Source organism: Macrobrachium rosenbergii, chromosome 25 (genome assembly GCF_040412425.1).
Source record: "Macrobrachium rosenbergii isolate ZJJX-2024 chromosome 25, ASM4041242v1, whole genome shotgun sequence".
Classification (NCBI taxonomy): domain Eukaryota; kingdom Metazoa; phylum Arthropoda; class Malacostraca; order Decapoda; family Palaemonidae; genus Macrobrachium; species Macrobrachium rosenbergii.
The window spans coordinates 41,572,567-41,594,409 of NC_089765.1; the positions used below are offsets into that span (position 1 = coordinate 41,572,567).

The 21,843-nt window shown below is 36.8% G+C and overlaps 2 protein-coding genes across 4 annotated transcripts in view; both read left to right on the plus strand.

The window, feature by feature from the left end:
* The first annotated feature begins 1,824 nt into the window (after window positions 1-1,824).
* LOC136852605 (TAR DNA-binding protein 43-like) lies at window positions 1,825-16,429 on the plus strand. 2 transcript variants are annotated; one of them, XM_067127485.1, is made up of 5 exons: window positions 1,825-2,203; window positions 9,528-9,599; window positions 10,473-10,642; window positions 12,505-12,645; window positions 13,084-16,429. In XM_067127485.1, exons 1-5 carry the CDS (start codon window positions 1,960-1,962, stop codon window positions 13,825-13,827), a joined length of 1,371 nt encoding a protein of 456 aa, XP_066983586.1. In that variant the 5' UTR covers window positions 1,825-1,959; the 3' UTR covers window positions 13,828-16,429. The 2 variants fall into 2 exon arrangements, with proteins under 2 accessions (XP_066983586.1, XP_066983587.1); XM_067127486.1 differs by lacking the exon at window positions 9,528-9,599.
* A 2,780-nt stretch (window positions 16,430-19,209) lies between these two features.
* The window catches only part of LOC136852607 (nicotinamide riboside kinase 1-like), a 117,578-nt gene continuing 114,944 nt past the window's right edge, over window positions 19,210-21,843 (plus strand). For both annotated transcript variants that reach the window (XM_067127491.1, XM_067127492.1), the window contains exon 1: window positions 19,210-21,649. The gene's annotated coding sequence lies outside the window, so the exon portion shown is untranslated. The remainder of the gene's footprint in view (window positions 21,650-21,843) is intronic.

Genomic DNA, 21,843 nt, shown 5'->3' on the forward strand with positions numbered 1-21,843 from the left:
TAGTTATAACATTCAGTTAGGTCACCTATCTTGACTGCCTTTACTCTCTCTCTCTCTCTCTCTCTCTCTCTCTCTCTCTCTCTCTCTCTCTCTCTCTTACTATATAAACAGCATATACATATACATACATACATACATACATACATACATATATATATATATATATATATATATATATATATATGTGTGTGTGTGTGTGTGTGTGTGTGTGTGTGTGTGTGTGTGTAATGTCAAGTCAATAACAAAAAAGGATAATACTTCAGAAGAGCTCGTTGTTGTGCAACTGAAATAAGGAAAAAAAAAAGTATAGAAAAAAGCATTCTAACGCCCACATCAGTAGATTTAGCTCAAAGACTGGTGCAACTTCGCTATAGCAGGAGACAGAAGATGCATCAAACTCTACAAACAAGGAAAGATGATGGTACCAGCATGCCGTTCAAGTAAGGAATGCAGGGAGATATGTGAACTAGTGCGGAGAAACTTGTATCTTGCGCAATGTTAGGTGGTATGTGTAATAAATGAGTCGTTTGCACACACACACCACGAGAAACATGCTTGTGGTGGGGTAACTGTAATTTTGAAGTTAATAACTTGATAACATGTGGTTATAGTTTTACAGAACTAATGACTGCAATGGTTTGTTTGCAAGAATATCCCTATAACCACACTACATTCCAATTATCATAATTTTCGTGGGATAAATAGTTCCATGTAAAGCGTAAGGTGGTTGATACGGCTTTCAACATCCACTATATTCAGTTGCCTTGTTTATTTAGAATGAAGTATCTGCGCCACTTACTGTGGCAGTTGTATTACCTCTGTAACCGAGCCACTCTTTAGTCTAAAGTTAAACTCTAACTTAGAGGATACCTTCAGGCACTCTTTTTGTGGTTCCGCCTCTCTCATACTAATCTTTTATTTATTATTATTATTATTATTATTATTATTATTATTATTATTATTATTATTAACTCCATATTTGTTTAATACTCACATTAACTGTATATATTTAATTAAACTAAGTTCTTTCTGTGATCATTATATTTTTCACACTGAAGATTTTATTCAACAGGAAAAATTCCTTGTCTAATTTATGGTCTACAGGTTGGGCAACTTACAATACGCACACACACACACATATAAATATATATATATATATATATATATATATATATATATATATATATATATATATATATATATATATATATATATATATTTATTTATAAAAAATAATTACGGGAACTCAGGCAGAACTGAGACAGGCATTAGAGAATGCCGCACAGTTTCCGGTGCCGAATTTTCCGGTGAAAGTGTTATCAGCATAAAATGAAGGATGTAATCACCTGAAGTCCTTTACTTACAAAATTAACCCTACCTCTCGGTCGCCTTCCTACGAGATATAATAGAGAATTACTTAGATTGGGAAATGGAATTATGGTAAACATGGGCGCGTATTCATGAAAACAAATCTTTTTCAACACAAGACACAAACATCACAGCTATTTTCACACGCTGTTTATTGCTAAATGTCACTATACTATGAGATATTCCTTTGCGGAATAAAGAGAACACCAGTGAAGCGGCTAAAGGCCATCAAATTCGCGAAGAAGAAGATGAAGAGAGAAAAGAAAAAACATGATAGCAACCATGAATGGAGTGAATCTTGAAATATGAGTGGAAAATCCATGAAAGAGGTTTAGTCATATTTCATTTTATAGAATTATTCTTTAAATTAAGTATTTAATTCATATAGAAGATAAAAATATAAATAATTTAATATTATTACTTAGTTAAAAAAGAACCATGATTCCCAAAGAAGCCGACTATCTTGTGACGTCAGAAAACGAGAATATCCGAGGCCATTGATTGCCGTAGCAGGAGGTTGCGTGGTGGTGTGTTGTGTATTTCAGGCTGCGTGCTTGTGATTGTTTTTGTGCGTGTAGGGTGTGATTGCTTATGGTCAACATGAGTTGCTACATCCAAGTTTGTGAGGATGAGAATGAAGAGCCCATTGAGATCCCCACCGAAGAAGATGGCACATTATCCCTATCGACATTAGTTGCGCAGTTTCCTGGGGCTTGCGGCCTTAAATATCGCCATCCCGAGAGCAGGGGATTACGTGGTGTTCGTTTGATTGATGGACGTCTGCATCCTCCAGATGAAGGGTGGAACTTCATCTTTGTGTGTGTGTTTCCCAAAGGTACGTAAAGTGTGCGTAATCAGTGGTTTATCTAAGTGCCGGTATATTAAAATTTGAGGGGGACGGGGTTTGGGAGGCACTTGGGACGCCATATTAAGTGCCGGTGACGCCGCCGCGTGAGGACTGACTTGCCCCCCGGGTAGGGGAGGGCCCCATGCTGCTGACAGTGCCTATGCGGTCACTTGATGCCCTGAAATATATTTTTAGTTGATGAACTAAGCTTCACAAGAGGTCGTTATCCAATAGGGTAGTTAAAAGTTCCAAAGTTCTCACGCGGAAGCTACAGGGTAATTTGTTATCCTCAGGTGTCGTGACGTGGCAAAAGGGGAATTATGCTTTAAACCATGCAATGTCAGCGGAATCCTCTAAGCCCACTGACCCACTCGTCCCGGTCGGTCGACCCATGGCACCTTAATGCTGAGTGGTAGTTTATCGCCGACAGATATTTTGGTGTACTTTTGGCCAAGTTTAACTTTGACATCACAGTTCAGCTTTACTGGGATGTAGATTGCCCCGCTAAGGCTTCTACACCATCAAAACTCTAAACAAAACAAAACAAGATACAATCCCTCCCCTGCCGGGTGGGCTATTACGCCACCCGACCGAAATAAAAACCTAGGGTGTATGTTCGCTACAAAAGCAGTCAGAGACTCCAGGTGACAAAGTAAATGAGATAGGCTAATTGGGGTACCTGTACACAAAACGTAATGGTAAAGAATTCTTTAGACAAGACTGGCTACTGTTAGAGAAAGGCTGGTCATGTATTTGGTTAAGAATTCAGAGGTAATTGTAATTGTGTTAGGCTTAATCCATTATAGAATTGTTCAAGATTTAAAAGTATTTCAAGATAAAAAGTTAACTTACAGTATATGATAAAGGATTAACCTATATTTACTTGTAATGATTTATCATAATCTTCCCAGTACTGAATGTAACCTTACTCTTATAGTTCTGCCTTAATGGATCCGCAGTTTGGTCTTTAATATGATACACAATGTAATTCAGGGATGTTTCTTAATACTACACAGAATATTTGTCTTTCCTTTGAGCATCAGTTGTAGAGACAAAAGAGAAGCTGTTGGACTCTGGGAGGTTAAATGGGAGACTGCCTAGCCTAATCAGTGTTTTGTTTGGTAATTCTATATATTAGCTCCGCGCCTGTTTTTACCTTTTCAACTGGTTTTTTCTACACTTTTAGGGGTTCTGATACTGGCGGTGCATCTGTTTGTTGTCGGCCAAATGGAATGTCCCTTTGCCGTGTTTAGTACTGGCCCCGGGAGGGTTGGGTACCCGTATGTTAGCAAGTTATTGCACTTGCCGGACGGGATATGAATCGTTCGAAACAGACGTACCCGTGCTCTGTCTTGTGATGATCGTGTATGGAAACCCCTTGTTGGATGGAGTTTGGGGGTTAATTACAGGTTAATTGGACTTGAGCACCAAAAATGAAAAGTAAATTCATAATTAACAGCCAAAAAACTGTAGAAAAAGTAAATTTATAGTGCCGTCGGCGACGCGGAGCTACCCTATAGTTCTACCTGTTGTTGTTACATTCATTACCTTTCCCAAATATTTTTGATAGGGGAGATGTATCACCAGGGGTGTATATTAATACTGTAATACTGAGTTTAGGATATGATTTGTATGTCACAAATTTGTCTAAACGGTGAATAGTAACGTTATATGATAGCCTGTAAATATTATAATTTTAACCTAATATGTTGTGTATTACACTTCACTTTATTACATATGTGGAAAAATGTAATGGAGAAAATGGAATCTGGGTTAGGTTAATAATTTTTACAGTGAATTTCCTCACTATTGATGCTCAAAGGCACGGTAAATTATATCTGCTTTGCAGGATTGATATATTTGCCCTGCAAGTGCAATATAGCCCAATACTGAATGATAATGATAAATTAGAAAATGATGCAATATTTTATGATCAAAGATGGCAGATGATTGCACATCCAAAATGGAGTCGAATTCATCAGATTGTTTTTAAACCTGTAACAGAAGTTATATTAGGTAATGGAAAAGCATAGTTTTAAATGATGACCACTGGGTTACTTTTGAGTAGATTAACGTGGGCTGTTTGAGGGATCAAAGTTTTTTTAATTCAATTAAGTACAGTATTCTGTAAAAAATGTTCTATTAAATCGGGGAGAGACGTGTCAGACAATATTTTTTTTAAATGGTAATCCTACAGTTTAGGGGTCCAAATTCACTGCTCCCTTGTGTGTAAGTTTTCTTTCGTATTTTAAATTTCTTGTTTCGACAGATCTGGATTTTTGATAAAAAATTAGCAGTTTATCTGCATACAGAAGCAGAGGTTGTAGAAAACAAGGAAATAAAGCGCTGCACCTCGTGCAAATCGTGTGTGCCTGCAACTGTGTTTGTGGAGTGAATGCCTACGAACCAGGAAGCAGGTAGGAACCTGGCAAGGGCTCTTGCTCTTCAGCAGCTACTTTCTGATAAAAGTGAAAAAATTATCAGTTTTATCTGCTTACATAAGGAGAGATTTACACTTTTATCAAAATTCTATGGGTCCATATCCCCTAAGACATGATTTTGTTTATTTACATTCCCCCTTTTTACCCTTTGGTTTGTTTACAATCTCTGCTTCTGTGAGCAAATAAACTGATCATTTTTTCATTGTTTTCCATGATTCAATAAATATTTGATAAATCTGTGTGCTTATCTGGACTTTACATAATGCAATGAATTTGGACCCTAAACTGTAGGATTACCTTTTAACCCTTAGTGGATGGATTGAGCTTCAGTGTGAAGTAAAACAGGTTTGGGGAGGTGGACGGATTGAGCTTCAGTGTGAAGCAGAATTACGCACCACTGTTATGGTAAAATGATTCGAAACAAGGTGTCAATACTTCTATATGCTATAAATTCACTAATGGCAATTTTTATACAGACGTGAGAGTTAGGCCAGTATCAGTAATGCTTGTGACTTAAGGGGGAAGGTACTGCATCTCTCTCTCTCTCATGAGTTTTTGTAAATTTGCTTGTAAATATACGAAGGGGTTGCTGTTGTTTTTTGTTTTTGTCTTTTACGATAGTATGTCTGTTGTAAATGTAATTTTACAAAGAAAATGGCAAAGAAATATTAGTAAAAGCATGCACAAGTAAAAAAAAGCTATTGAATCTTCCTTCTCGTAAATTTACGTGAATATTTTACAACAAACATGCAAAAAATTTGTTACTGTTTTCATTTCTTATCTTTTGATATTGTGTGAGCAGTAATAATAATTTTACAAAATCCAAAAAACTTATTTATTAGAAAAAACATATATAAGTTGGTAAAATTTATGATTGTCTTGTAAATGAGGCCCCACAAGGGGTTGTAAATAGTCATTTTCAACTTCTCGTGGAGGGTAGGGGAAAATTTTTTAGAATTTTTTTATTTAGTGTGAATGTGTCATTCTCTTTCCATTGATGTGATTTTTTTTTTTTTATTTTGCCGACCTCAAAGTTTCCCCGGTCTGGGGTGCTGCACATTGATAAATTATGCCGTCCCTTAAGGGTTAAATTATACTGTATATTTATACCTCTGAAGATTGATTAGCCATTTTATATTTGATAGTATTCACCACCAGTTAGGCTTAGGCTCAAGTTTAAAACCTCTTGTTTGTCAACACCACAAATTTGGGAATCTGCTACTACTGTACTCGTAGTCAAGATATAAGAAATAGTAACAAAAGTTTATATAAAAATTGATAAGTACATTGCATGTACAAGGTGGTTGCATAAGTTATGAACTTGAAAAAATTTCCCTAGTTTTAATCATACATATGTGAACTGATGATCAGCTCAAGCCAGTGTTGTGTATAAGGTGAATGCATAAGTGATCAACTTTAAAACATTTTCCCTAGTTTTAATCATACATATCTTGACTGATGCTCAGCTCAAGCTAGTGTTGTATATTTCAGTGGTGAGTGGAAATTTGTGAAATTTTGCAAATGACTCCCATCTACTGCACAATTTGCCACTATTCAGTAAGTGTGTGTGTGTGTGTGTGTTTGTTTGTGTGTAACAACAAAAAAGAATGACATTGAGGTGTGTGTGTGTGTGTGTGGTGCCAACACTTATTCTCAATGACGTTACCAATATTTTTTTTGTGTGATCTCCCAGTGCCATTTGCAGGATTAAGTCTTGAGTTGAAAGGTATCTTCAACTTGCAATAGATCGATATTACCAGAAGGCCAGATTTAAATGGCCTCAGGTTTTCAGCTACCAAAATAATAAAAAATCATTTTTGTTGTAGGCCTAATTGTATATCGTGTCCAGACCCAGACATTTTAAAGGTCAGAGAAATCTTTGTGGCAGCTCTGTTCTGAAACTAAATTTTATTATCAAAGCTTTTGATGTGTCTATTGAAATGCTTAAATCAAAGTATCTTGAAGTGGAATGCAGGGTATCAAGGACACCTGAGATTGTGCAAAATCTTCATCTTATTGAAGTTGACTTTTGGTTTTGAAATATATTCTTTGGCTACCCCTAGCTGCTTAAAAAATTTTATATTTTGTGTATCATGCATGCAACAGATTAACTGGTTCTAAGTCCTCTCTCATTCAAAGCTTATTTGGTCCAGAACTACCACTAGAATGCTAGTGCCAGTCTTGAATCAGAAGGTACTGTAATTGGTTACAGAAGCTTCCAAAGTCTCTTGGAATTGAAATAATGAAGTAAATCTACACAGCCACTTGGATTTCGAGTGAAACACTTGCTGAATACAGTACGGTAGTTTCTATCTTTGCAGATGGCATACTGCCTTTTAGAATACTAGTAACCCTTCCAGGGAAGCTTAAGCAGAACTCGATTTGCCTGTAATTCGCTGGTATTAAGAGTATCATGGCATAAGTAGTAGTTTGCGGTATTTTCAAGGAACATGCACAGAAACAGCAGGTTACAAATGAAAGAATTACTGTTGGACCTGGAGTGCATGGCAACAAGGTTATCAGTAGGATGCATTTCCTCAAATATCTGTTATGTGTACAGAAGAGCTGTGTAGCATTTAGCTTGCTAATGGGAAGTTTCCATTTAAGGAGGTTGGGAAGGCAGTTTTACCATTTTTAGTGATGCAAACTGTTTTGCAGGCTTAGGCTTTAAAAGTCAGTCAGTTCATTACTGTGGTTTTAAAGAGTTCCACCAGTGAAGGTCTTCCTGGAAATACGGAGAAAGATGACTTAAAGGCAGATGGCAAACCATTTTTTTAATATTTGTCAGCAACACTGGAACTCCTTTGGTTTCATACGAGTGTTACATCCCATTGGAAGTTTAATATAAGAGTATGTTGTGAAAGTGCTAGACTGCTCTCTGCTGACTTGGTAGTGTGCACGCTTGGTTAACAAATTTTAAGTGGCTGGTGGAGACCAGCCATAAAGTAATGAGCTTTGCCTATGCTCAACAGATTCATTGTATGTGTGTGTGTGTTTTTTTTATTAAACAAGTATATGGCCATGAGGAAAGGAAACTAAGTGTAATGGAGTAAAAGAGGCTTAAAAAATTGTCCTCAGATTAGCAACATTTATGTGCATATAAGATCGTGAGTAAGGACTCTTGTCTTTTTTGGGCCAGACAAGTTGAGTTGAATGTCAGTGTATGTCAGCATAAGTAATTGGTTTCATGTATATATCTAAGTTTACATTAATACAGCTACAAACGAAAGTAACCTCACATTAAGCCTAGGTCTATGCTGAACCCCATTCTGCACAAGATGTTTGAAGGAAAATTAAACAAACTAAAGAATCCCAGTAATTCTTGTTATAGTCCTTTCCCTCCCCTTGGTTTATCCAATACCTGAGGTTATCCCAGACACCTGTTCTTCACTAGAAGGCCCAGCTCGAATGTAATGACCATTTTATGCATCAAAATGTTGATATAACCCCTTCAGTCTTAGTTTCTGTTTGTAAAAAAAAAAAGTTGCCACAGTGATCCTCCAACTATGTGGTTTGCTTGAAAATGTCTTACAGTAAAGGCAGAAGATCATCGAGCTTCCTCATGGCCTTTATACTCAATATTTTAAATTGTTCCCAAGATGGCAAGAATTATGAATTTGTATACTGTATAATTTTTCTTGTTACACCAAAACAAATGTGTGATAGGTTGGAGTTATTGACTAAATATATGAACGTGTGCCCTGATCATGTTGAATTAAGTTGTGCTTATTTTGTGCTAGTGTTAGTCATCTAAAATGGAATTCAATTTGCTTATCCCTTACAGTTAGAAAATTGATGCCTTTGGTTTATAGTAGGGAATTTTTTTTTCTCTCTCTCTTCATGTACACTGGAGAAATGTTACTGTAGGCCTCAAGGCCATGATGAAATTGAAAATGATTTTATACTTAGTATGATGGTGGCAGATATTCCTTTTCCCCTTTTCAAATTGTCTATTATTCTTGGAAAACTTGATGTTATTTAGAGGCTATTTGCACTAATAAGTTAGCATATTGTTTGAGAGTGCAGTTCAGGATGTGCTGTTACTTTATGAACTTATTTTATCTGGGTAGACTAGGCTAGCATGACTGAGTGGCATATTGTGTTGATTTTATGGTTATGCGGAATAGATTTGTGTGGTATTTGAAAATGCTAAGCTGTGTATGTTGGGGAAGGGATATTAGTCAACAATTTAGGGTTTGACACTTGGACCATTGTGTCTTGCTATAATTTAGATATCTGAAATAGAAATGGAATTGGTCTATTGTATGAGTGACAAGGAAATATAAATGTCAGTAAATATTATCAACCTTTAGTATTAGGCTTGGTGGGCAGGAGAAATTACTGTTATTCCAACACACTTTCAAGAGCATTGTGTAAGGACTAATCAGTACACTTATGATTTTGATAGTATATTTTTGTGTGAGGGGATCCACAAGATGTGTGTACTGTTTTAACCTGATTTGGTGTCATTTTAATCATTTCCCCTTTTTATCATGCTCCTGTAGAAAATGTGTTGCACATTCAGTTTGGAACCAGGATGCCAGTGTGTAGAAACGTGAAGAAAGTCAATGCTATTAAAGACAGAGGTGCACTGCACATTTTGTGCATTTCCTCGAAGATACTGGTATAATATCAGGTATAACTGTGCTAATAGGCCTTGGCCTTGTTGAAGGGTCTCTTTGTTATATATTTATATTGCAGTGGGTTAAGTACCCCACCCATTGTCATTTAGTACTAATTTAGTATTATTGAGAAATGTTCAGATTTTAAGTGTAATATCAGGTATAAATTATCCTTAGTAAATTACCATGTACTAAACTTTTATGTCAAATAATAGCATTGGCAATATGCCACCTCACCATCTTTCTCAGGTGAGGATAGATCATGCAATTACCAGATGAACGAGGATATGAAATCAGGCTGCATCGATGGAGTTATGAAAGGTAAATAGCTTGGACCCTAGCCGTCTTAATGGAAATCATTGTACTGTGCCTTTTGCTGTTTGAGCATGAGTGAGTGGGCGAAGTACTACTTGGTTGTACAGGTAGTGATTGTGATTGAATGGTTTATTAGACGTTTAAGCATCCTTGGGTTAAAAGCTTCATTAAGATCATCTCATTAGCTTTTGTTGTCACATAATTTATGTACTGCCCATGATTTCATTTCTAAAGTAGTTCTGTTTGGGGGTTGTCAGATCTATTCACAAGGGTTGGTTCAAGTATCACATCATGTTTCAAGGCATTTGTCAGCAATTCTCTTTATGGATGAGTGTTGATTGTGAAGGAATTTTTCATTTTTAACAGTATTCCCATATATAGGATGTCTGCCACCATGTTAAATTTTATGAAAAATACAATTAAACCTGTGGTAGGTTCATCAGATCCAGTGTACATTCAGTATATAAATAATAAGTGGGTATGATGCAGTCTTCGCAGGTCATTTAGGGTTTTATGGGCTGCAAGATAATGAACAGCATAGTACCCTGTACTGTATAGATAATTCAAGTAAGAATGGCAATGAAAGGCATTTTGAGAGTTAAATTTCTTTGAAATCTTGGGATTCGATCATTTGTTTGAAAGCAGTTGAGTAAGTTGCATGATGACAAGTGATAAGATGCAAGTCATGAAATACTACTGGTTTTAAGTTATGTATTCTTTTGCAAGCTTTCATGTTATATTGTTTATAGTATTTGCAAATAGAAGACATCTTTATATACTTGATGTACCTCTTTTAGTGGACTAGCATTTGATAATGGTATTAGATATGTGTGTTCTGCATAGCAAAAGCCAACATCAAGATTGTTTTTTTGTTTTCAGAAAACAAAAGGAAGTCCGATGACCACCTGGAGAGCTCCATGTCGAAAACCAAGCGTATGGAAAGCAAGCAGCGTTGTTCAGACTTGATTGTGTTGGGACTTCCATGGAAAACCACAGAGAAGGAGCTCAGAGAGTACTTTGAACCTTTTGGTGAAGTCTTGATGGCACAGGTATGTTGGAAGTATTACATGAATGTTCAGAAATTTTGCAACTATTTTACATTTAGTGTTATAATTTCTCTTAATGGGCAGGCCACCTTATTGGGATATATATGGCACAAATAACATCATATCTATTAATTTTCGAAAAACAAAATCCATTTATTGATTGGTTTTTGCCATCTGCCAGAGTTTGATCATTTCAAAATGGTAATAATGTTTAGGGGCAAGATTTAAAGGCTACTAAGTTCCATAGTTGTCTAGGCTGTCTAATAACATTGTTGAATGGATGTCATTTTGTCAGTTTTGATGGTTCTTTTTCAATCAGATTTTTTATAATTGTAACAAGTATATAGTACTGACTGAATACAAATGATACATAACTGGAACTGTATCGAATTTTTGAAGTACCTCACATTCACATCACTACATTCCATATTTATGTATAATTTTTCAAGTTAGCCATCACTGGATGATTGGGTTAGTGGGGATGCATTCCTAGCCACTCAATAACATTAAAGAATTAGTGTTAAAAAGCACTGCCTTGGGATAAAAATGCTCATAAATGCAAAAACATTTTAAGGAAAAAAATGCAAAATATTAAAAAATCATTAAACAAATGAACAGAAACAATACAAGAATTATTGCACTGTTGCTGAACACCACTGACTGCAGTTAAAGAACTTGAAGAGTTGGAGATGTTCTGTAAAACTGAAGAAAATTTTTGCCAGAGGGAGGGGAAGGGACTTTAAGATAACCATCAGTACCTGCACATAAATGTAGCTAAACTAAGACATTCTATTTTGAAAAATAAGGGAGTGAAAGAGAAGTCTACAGAAATATAAGTTATAAGAATAGATCAGCAAGTCATGCAAGACTATTTCACTCAAGTAGGCAGATATATATGCAGTAGGTACTTGTATTTTGTATAGCTAAGCAAAACATTTAAAGTAAAGAAAATTACATAATGAAAGAGGTGTCAAGAAATTGCAATTGGAAATAGAATGGAAAAACTAATAAATCAGTTAATGGTCACTATCCTAGAGAGAGGAAGAGAATGGTTGACCAGCTACCCGCGTTCCTCTGATGCTCACTTTTAAGCCATATTAGAACATTGTGTATTGTTATATTTGAAAAAGCAGCTGTAAATGAACATCCTCATCAACCTTGACTTGCCTCTTATTGTGTAAAGGGGGAAAAAAAGATATCCTTGTCAGAGACAAACAGGTATATGAGAAACTGGTGAATCTGGAGTACCTTTGTAATATTTAACCTAATATTGCATAATAGTTAGCGTGTGTACTTTGTAATGAATAGGCTAATGTTCTAGGGATGAGTCATTATTGATACCCTTGTTGCAGTTTTAGATACAGCCAAAAAATCTGTAGTGGAATTTTAGGCTTATTGTTTTCTGTGAGCTTTTACATTTTTTTTTTATGTCCAAAAGCACATCACACTACACATCTTACTACCATTTACTGTAATTGCTTTTAACATTACTCATCAACATAATTATCAAACACATCTTGTCTGTGGCCCTAAATGCACTACTTTCCTCTGTACTCCACTGGAGATTTGACAGATCGTAACATTTAATTTTCACATATTTCTGCAGTTTGGCTTAGTTTAATGTGGGTTTATAGAACATGGAATCCCTTGAGGTGGTCTTGAACATCTTGAGTTACAGCCTCCTAAGAATTGGTGATTAGACTTAATTTGTATATCAGTGGCATGAATCAAGCCCATCCTGATATGTTTTTGGCCTGCATTTTGAAACTATTAAATTAAGGTTGTAAACTGCATTTAGTGATCCAACCCCCATTCCTTTAGCTACAAAAAGGTATTTAGGTTTTTTGCTTTTATTCCCTCCCCAGGTGAAGAAAGACCCCAAGACTGGCCAAAGCAAGGGATTTGGCTTTATCAGGTTTGGTAGTTATGATTCTCAAGTTAGAGTACTTTCTCAGAGGCACATGATTGATGGACGACTGTGTGATGTTAAGATCCCCAACTCCAAGGTAAGTGTTTTAAGATTATCAGCCATTGTTTCTGGAAGCTTCTATGTGGAAATGTTAGTGTTAGCTTGGTGGTTACCAGTAAATCCTTCCTGGCTTTTAGAAGACCAGGATATATCAAAAAGTTAGGTTGCTAAATGTTAAGAACAGGTCACAAGTCTTTTTAGTTCATTTGTTGAGAAGAATTTTTTATGTACCGTAAGTGTACTTGCTGTTTTTCTGGGATTTGATCTATTTTCAGGCAGCCAGGGAGGCAAGGTGGTAAACAAAATGTATACAAGCAATTGTCAGTGTGTATAAACAAAAATCTATAACTGAAGCTTAGTCTGTTAAACTTGACAGATACTGATCAAATCAAGTCATGAGGTTATTTTTATGGGATGGAATATGAAAAATATTAAGCTAAGGAAAAATGTTTCAGTGCACTGTTTTCACCAACAGGAAGGTATGGTGCAACAAGTTAATAGCAAAGTCTTCATTGGTCGTTGCACTGAAGACATAACAGCAGATGATCTCCGAGAATACTTCAGCAAGTTTGGTGAGGTCACCGATGTTTTTATTCCTAAGCCATTTAGGGCCTTTGCTTTTGTCACATTTTTAGATCCTGAAGTAGCACAGACCCTATGTGGTGAAGACCATATTGTCAAAGGAACATCTGTTCATGTGTCCAACGCTGCCCCAAAGGGTGATCCAAACCGTGGACCATTTGGGCGTGGTGGACGTATGGATGGGCGAGGCTATGGTCAAGGTGGCTATGGGCAGGGCATGAACAATGGTGGTGGCTGGAATCAAGGGGGAAATCGGGAAATGCCTAACTTGGCTGCTTTGGGTACATCTCTGGGTTTGGGTGGACCTGGACAGGGTGGACAAGGTGGTGGGCAGAATGTGAATCCTCTTAATATGGGAGCACTAACCATGCCCATGTTAGCTGCCCTTAGCCAAGCTAGCTGGGGTCTGTTAGGCAACTTGCAGCAACAGAATCAGGATGGTCCTCAGGGCCAGGGTGGTTACAATCAGGGAGGGCAGCCCAATCAGGGACATCCAAATAATCCCCCACCAGGTCACGGAGGTGGCCAAGGTGGCTGGGGATCCAGTTCTGGGGGTTGGGGAGATGGAGGCCAGGGTGGCTCATGGGGACAGTCTCAGGGTAGGGGAGGAGACAAGTACAACAGGTATGATATGTAAGTATGCTTAGGCAAACCCTTAGGTGGTTGTTGAGAGGAGTGGATGACGAAAGAGACAGACCATGTTTGGTGACTGAAAATGCCATGTTTGCTGTGAAGTTAGTCTGATTTGTAAGTGTGAGGAGGAATAGGATTGGGGTTGCTTTGGGGGATTGTTTAGTTTGGGTAAAGTCAACGCTCCCTCATCATCCCTTGTCTTAAGCATGCTCCATTTAGTTATAGCAAGTATTCACTTTACCTATAATGATAATATTCACGCTTAGTGTGTATTGTTTGGTGTGGTCATGTATGGGAGGGTGCTGGGGTCATGATACTTGGCTCTGATTGTTGTAGCAACAGTGTTTGAAGATGTGGTATGACTGCATGGGCTCTCCTCACTGATGTGTAGCCTCACCACTTCCATATATATTGGTAGTGGAGGTGTCCTCAAAAGGTGAAAATAGTGTGACAGCAAATATGTACTGAGAGTGGTATGGACGTGTGGGTAGTATATGCCAATGCCAGGTCCTTGAAAACTTTCAGTGGGGTGTGCAAGTCTCAGTAGAGTGAAAGAGGCTTTCTAAACCCCATGGGAAAAGTGATGTGTGCCTGGGAAATCAATAGATCTTTTCAAATGGTTTGTGCTGGGTACATGCCCATCACTGTTCTCAATGGGGAATGGAGAGAATCTGAGGCAATCAGTACCATAATCCTGGCTCCATACCGTTCTCAATCATTGCTGTTTTTATTATTTTTTGATGTTGAACATTTATTTTGAACATGCTATACAACACTTTGTAATCTAAGGTCACACTTTAAATTGTAGCTGTTCGCCTTTTGTGAACAGTGTGGAACCAGGGGTCTTGTATATATACATATATATATATAGTGTGTGTTCGTTTTGAAAAGAATGCTGCAAGACTATCCTGGTCATCAAGCTTGCCACATAACATTTTCTTCTATACAATGAGAGAAGGTTATGGAGTGAGCTGGCAGAAGAATAATAGCTATTGTGAAATGTAATGTTTTTAAATGTAATTACTCAATACTTGCCGTGTGAGGTGTGACCGAGGAAGCCCTGAGTGTGTAGACTAGGAAGGCCAAGCTGCGTGTGTGGCAATGCAACAAATTAATATATATTTTGGGAGTTCAATATGAGCATTGGCCTATTTATTTTGTTACTAGTGTGCATCTATAGTAGGCAACCAAAAAGTGCAAGTCATTGGCCTAGTGTAATCTTGCCCCTACTCCCTTACATTATACTCTTACTAGTTTGTTGCACAAAAAGATTTAACATGGTTAATTGGAATGTTGTAGTTAAATTAAATTTTTTATGGTTGGAATAATGCCTATCAGTCATTACAGTTGGGGTAGGGGCAACAACTACCTTGACCTCACCTGACCTCTCACCTCTCAGTGTTGCAAAGGTCGCTGACCTGGGAATCACAGTACAAAGTCTGTGTGTTGAGCATGGTGGTCAGCAGCAGTGGCCAGTTGGAAGCAGTAAGGCAGATTGATAATGCTATATTTCATTATAACATAAATATTGCTCTACTTCATTATAACATAGCTCATTTGCGACTTTTTGAATCTCCAAAACCCGTTTTCCTCCTGTTTTACATTGGTTCAAGCCAAGTGACTGTTGACCATTTCAAGTGGCTGTTGGCTGATCTCTTAGATAACCTTCCTGCTATCCTCTGGCGTGCCAGTGAAAGGAGGAGTGACCGAGCCACGTATGATTTAACAAGCAGGCCTTGTGTTTGCTCTAGCAATTTTTCTTTTAGTCAGTGATCAATACTTTTAATTATTTTTGGAATGAAAGTGTCAAGGTCAGTGAATGTTACTTGAATTTAGAAAGATATATAATTTTTCCCTCATATCCGTTCATTTCATTAAAGATTTTTATTCACTAAATAGCATTCACCAGTATTTATGGTGTACATGTACTCATTACAGGCTCTTATGATGTGTGTGCTGTGTGAAATTTTAATATGGTTTAGGAAAGATATAATAAGAAAGTGTCCTGTCATGTTATATAATTCGAGTACAAATATTCATTGTTTAATGCATTTGTAAGAAGATTGTAAATGTATTCATGTCGAAGTATTTCACTTTGAAATGTTATCGGTCCATGAACAGGCACGTTTCTTTCTAAGTCAAGTAGGACAGAAAGGACAGAGTAGTCAAGTTAGCCAGGGCGCTCATGCAACCTGTTGTCAAATGGTTAATGAGAGTTTGGTTTGTGGTATACATAACTATGTATGTAAACTTGGAATGATCCTTTTTTGGAAAATGGAGTGTTCTTTTTTATGCATAGAATGTTAAAAGATTAAAAAATTTTAAATTTTCTTTAAGATTTAAACTAATTACTGAGAGCCTCTGAAGATGTGATGGTGTGTTGTGAGGCAGGAGTATACATTTGAGATTGGTTGTTTTATGAATTTTATGATGTGAAGAAGAGCCCCTTTACGTGTTGAAAGTCAAATGAATCATGGACTTTTTGATGATAGCCAGTGACTGCTGGTTGCTGCAAGAACTTGGATACGCTTGCTACAGCTCCTTTCAGGGCATGATTGTGGATGTATGGCTAGAGTGCTGTCTATTAATAAAGATACACAGCTGAAGGCACTTTTCATTAACCCAACTGTTTTCTTTTCTTTTTTTTTTTCCTTTTTTTTATTTGGTTTTGGGTGGGGAGGGATCTGTTATAGGTGTTGATTATATTTGAAAGGTTAGGAGTGAATACTGCAAATTATTAAGCTTAAGATTTTTAATTGAAAAATTACTCTTTTGTTGCATTATACAGGGATTTAATTTTATAAATAGTCTACTTATGTCGTCTGCATGGGAAGCAGCTTTCAGGTATAGTATTTTCACTGGTTTGTCTATGAATGATATATATATTATATAAGGGAAGTTTTAAGCCTTCTAATCATCTAGAGCTTTAGTGTTTATATAGATTCTCTCTCTCTCTCTCTCTCTCTCTCTCTCTCTCTCTCTCTCTCTCTCTCTCTCTCTCTCTCTCTCTCTCTCTCACGTGTGCAAAATGTTTTATTTGTTGTTTTGTAGTCTTAGTTTAGCTTGCTTATAGTTTTTCTTTTCCATTTTCTAATGCATCTATGGCATTTACAGTAGAGGTAAATGAAATACGGTTAAGTTAATTGTCATTAGTGGGTAACAACCATTTAGATTAGTAAAGATAATTTCCTTAGATTTTCGTTCATGTCGGTATGGGGATTTTATTTTCCTCCCATACCGTCAAGCCTGAGGCTTTCCTTATATGGTAATGACTACATTGTACAGTTGTTACTAATGAATAAAGTTTTCAGTCAAATTGATTTTTATTTGCCATATGGGTACATGTGTAAGGTGATTTCATTCCAGATTTGTGGTCTAATGATGTGCTTTTGGATTTTCCCCCTTGGGTGGTAGTTTTTAGATTTTTCTATAAACCTGTATATGTTGTGAATACGTAAATGTGGGTTTGATAGAGCTGAAGGAGTTCAAAGTACATCTATTGCTGTATGGCTTCTTGCACTGAAGGGCAGAATAGACCGTATTAGTCCCTAAATCTGCATTATACGAAAAGAGCTGTAGGGAAGTGGTTGGGACACTGTTCTGCCACCTGAAGTCTTAGAAGTGGGTGTATTTCCCTGTGCCAATGCCATGATACATGATCTGTTCTCGGAGCAAATCACGTGGCTAAATATAAGATTATTCGTGACGGCTACATCGCCCTTTGAAATATTTAAATCTTGCAATTCCTGAAAACACTTGCACAAAGAAACAAATTTTCACAAATATATTCGAACAATTACAAAGCATGTGAGAATTTGTATCTGCCATTACAGTATATTATGTCCAGTGCAACAAAACTTCACTATAAATCAGCCTCGTGTTTTAAATTTTACCATAATGGTGGTTTTATCATTAAGGAATTCAATTCTGGAAGTAATTAACCATAGCTGTAGTAAACAAATCACTCATGACACAACTGCACAAGTAATTCCCCTTTAAAACTGAAGAATCCAAACATCCATGATTATGATTGCGCCATAATTGGCTGCATGGTGCATTCTTCCTGTTAAGAGGAAATGCCACATCTTAGGTGTTTACCTGGAAGTCTGGTATGTAAGCTGTCTGAGAACTTAACAACAAGAGTAGCAAAATTCTCTGCTGAAATCAATTTGACTTAGCAGTGATAATATCACTGGAATGCAACCCAAGAACTTAGTTTAAACCTTTTATTTGAATAGTTTGCTGGGTCCCATGTACGTCTGTTAACAAAGGACTTCAATTTATACCGTCTGCAGAGCAACTGCACGCATCCAAGATCCAGCGATCGAAGACAAATACTATAGCCTACATTTCCTTGAAACAGACTGAGTCGGAGTTGACGACTATACTGGACGAGATAAAGAGTAAAGGAGTACTTACTGGATTTATTTTCAAAATCTGACTTGGGTAATTGTAGTGAACCAACAAATTTGTTACGAAGTGAGATATTAAAAAAATCAAGAAATAGTGAAAAGCGTCCATGAGGAAAAATAAAAGAAAATTATGCCAAAAAAAGAGGGAACAAATAACCATCATATAAAAACCCTTGGTTATAAATCATATCTGGATTTTTAAAAATTTTGACGTAAAAATTGACTACGTAATCAAAGGTAGCTCCATTCGCACGTGATTACGCTTCAGTTTTTGGATAGGAAAATTTTTCCCTTTATGTTTGTACTGTTTTAATAAAGACATCGCTTATCCTCAAGCTGAATTTATAACAATACGCTGCAGCTTAATTTAAAGTACAAAAATTTCTTTTTTATTTTCACAAATGACTCATTCATTTCTGGAAAGTATATTTATGAACAAAAAAAGAATCATTTAGGTACTAATATTTTTACTATCAAGATCCTAATGTGCACTGAGAAAGAGGAAGCCAGAACACAACTATATAAAACACCCGACAAATGAGGCAGATTTCAATCGGTTTTGTCATTCCAGTCACTTGTTTTAGTCCCCTCAGTCTCGGCACAAATTTCTCACTTGGGATCACATGGAAAGTTATGGAACTCTCACTGTGGCACTATAAAGTCCCTAATACCTATGCATGTTCCCAGGCCCTAATCACATATTAAGGGCAGCCGAGGATGTCTAAGTAGTTATGTTGTACATTGCTACTGCTGTTCCCTGATCTGAGACCAGGTCACGACCCGCTCTTTGGTTAAGGGTGTCTTCATTTTGTCGGATGCCGCTTTTCTCTGGCCATAACCATCCTTACTTGGACCATGGGGCAAACCACAAGGGTGGGTTCTTGACGCGTTCCTGTCACAGACATTATGTAGTAGTTCAAGAAGACCCAACTAATTATTTTCTTATTGTTCAGGTTTTTCTTTCTTGTATTTTTTTTTTTTTTTTTTTTTGCCGCTGATCTGATTTCCATGGAGAGTTAACTGGTAGATTTAGCGGAGAGTCCGAGAGGGAAGAGAAAATGCTATATCAACAGCAGAGGATGGAGCTTTCATCTCGTACGAATACTCAGGATGATTGCTATCAGACCTCGGTTGAAGGCAAATAAAAGAGAGAGAGAGAGAGAGTGGCACTGCAGTGCTGGGTCTTCCGGGTACGTACTTGAAAATATAAATTTGTCAAAACGTTACCTAAGTAGGAGACTACAAAAATACGTATAGTACCACAGAGAAAATATACATAAGCACAACCAAAGGCAGACTAGAACGAGCAAGGTAGGCATTTTAAAAGAAATTCTGATTATTACTACTATTACAACTCAGTTTTTGTGGCTGATATGTTTGTTTTGTCTTTCTTTAGCCAAGTTCTCCGTGATTCTTAGTAGATCTTAAGTTTGAGGGACTTATGATTCAGATCCATGGTGAGTGAACCAGTTTTCACAAGAGTTGATTCCAAATATTAATGCGCTGTAGTAGCAAAACATTTCCTCTCATTTTAAAGGTGTTGATACGAGACATATTGCCTTTTTTAAATATCTTCCTTTTTACTTAAAATATTTTGCAGAACTTCAGAAAAGTTAGACTTCTCAAGTTTTGCCAATCAAATGATGCCGACACAGTTGCATAGCTTGCATTTTATTCCATCATTTCCTCTTAGAGCTATATCTTTGCTCAATTACCCATAAACCTGAAGTGTTTTTTTTTATTTCATCTGGTGTAATATCAGATGCATATGGGAGAAAAAATTTGTCAGAGACTGCAGGTTAGGTTTTCATCATCATTACGTCGCATGTTACGTGCAATTTTAGATAATATGCCTTTATTTTATCAGACGTGTGATCATTTTTTGTCTCGTGCCATGACATAAAAGAAAATTAATTTGTTTCATTAATTTTGTAGAGTTTTGACAGATATTTAAACAAATAAGATGAGGAATTGACTGGTTATGATGAAAATGAAAGCCGACGACCCCAGAAGTACATATTTAGGCATGATACCCTATCATATTACAAGATGTAAGGACATTGTCAGTTATGTCAGGGGAATTCATGAAAATTATCTGAATATTTACGTTAATGTGAGCAAAGCCAAGCCAGCGGAGACCAGAAAGGAATAACTGGAAAGATAATTTTTGAGAAAGTGGCTGCGCGTATGCTGCAGATAAGTAGCGGTGCATTTAGTACTGTATAGTGCTAGCATAAGACTGTGTCACGGAAAATGCTCGAGATTGCGAAATATAAATAGGTGATGTGGTGGAAAGTCTGGCAAAACATTTTTGTTACCTTAGAACGCTCTGGATTGTAGAGCTAGCATGGAAAGGGCAGTGGGAAAAAAAAATAGCAACAGTCTGGATGAAGGGTAAAAGAAACTGCTAGACCAAAGGTTAAACCCCACTAATAAACGGTCTATACTTTGTGCATCCAAGGCACGACTACTTTTAAACATGAGGAGATATTGAGGCAGTGTGACTACAGATTACTAAAATTATTGGCTGATTGCACGGGAAGTTCAAATTAATATTGAAGTGGTCTCCAGATACTAGAAAATAAACTCAGATTGCTTGGACGTGTGATAAAAAAGGACGGGGAGCTTAACAGAAATGGACAGAAGAGCAAGGTGCCTACACAGACACAGTTTGTTTTATTGTTTTAATTTCAAATTTATAATAAATTTGCAATTTCTCAAATCTTATAATAAATTTGCAATTTCTGTCGGAAAAGAACATCCAATGACTAGATTGTAGATATTTCTAATATTTGTGACACACGTAAAAGTTTCGCAAACTAATTCCTAGGCAAGTGTGTTTGTCAAAGGTTCAAGGGGTAGTCCATGGACCTTATAACTGACGATAGTGGAACCTGTGTTACTACAACGGCCCTCACTGTCTCTGAACACATACCATTTTTACACATTTTAAGTAAGTCACTACTGATTAAAAAAAATAATAATAATAACTACGATAAAGGGGCCTATTGAGAGTGAGCCGGTGCACAGGCAAAGCTTCACGCATCACTGATTTGCTTTCTCCGATTCGTTCACACCTGACTAGGGTTTAATAAAAATAACAGAGTTGTGTTGATTAAAAAATAATTAGGTTCCAGACTGTATAATTTGAAATATGAAACGATCTAAGTTAAATTTTCAGTGTTTTAGGAGTTAAAAATCGATGAAAAGTTAAGAAGCATTGGTCAATTACAGAGCTTAAGCTTGGGCCAGAAATAGTGAATGGCACTGTCACGGTGACATTGACAATAAGATACACAAACACGCACGTTGGTTGAACCCACCCGAAGAAGGCTGTAATTACATAACTTCACGTTAACTGCAATTCGGCTCGACAGAAACTTATATCTGTGGTATTTTTAAAATCCTGATACGGTAAGTGATGAAAACGTCAGTTTTCTGTTACTGACGAGAAGAGATAGCCTAGATTGTGCACTTTAAAATTTGGTCTTAGGCTTCTCCATGATTAGTAAGGTACAACTTCATTTTTGTAGTACGTGACATCACAATTCAGCTTTACATTGAAGCAGATTTACCTTAAATTATGTCCATGATTGTGTAGTAACAAT

What these genes read in the sequence shown, in the direction of transcription:
- LOC136852605 (XM_067127485.1), top strand. Translation starts at nt 1,960, where the DNA reads ATGGTCAACATGAGTTGCTACATCCAAGTTTGTGAGGATGAGAATGAA. An exon ending in CATCGATGGAGTTATGAAAG is followed by an intron (nt 9,600 to 10,472) that starts GTAAATAGCTTG and finishes TTTTGTTTTCAG; the next exon opens with AAAACAAAAGGAAGTCCGAT. An exon ending in TTAAGATCCCCAACTCCAAG is followed by an intron (nt 12,646 to 13,083) that starts GTAAGTGTTTTA and finishes TTTCACCAACAG; the next exon opens with GAAGGTATGGTGCAACAAGT.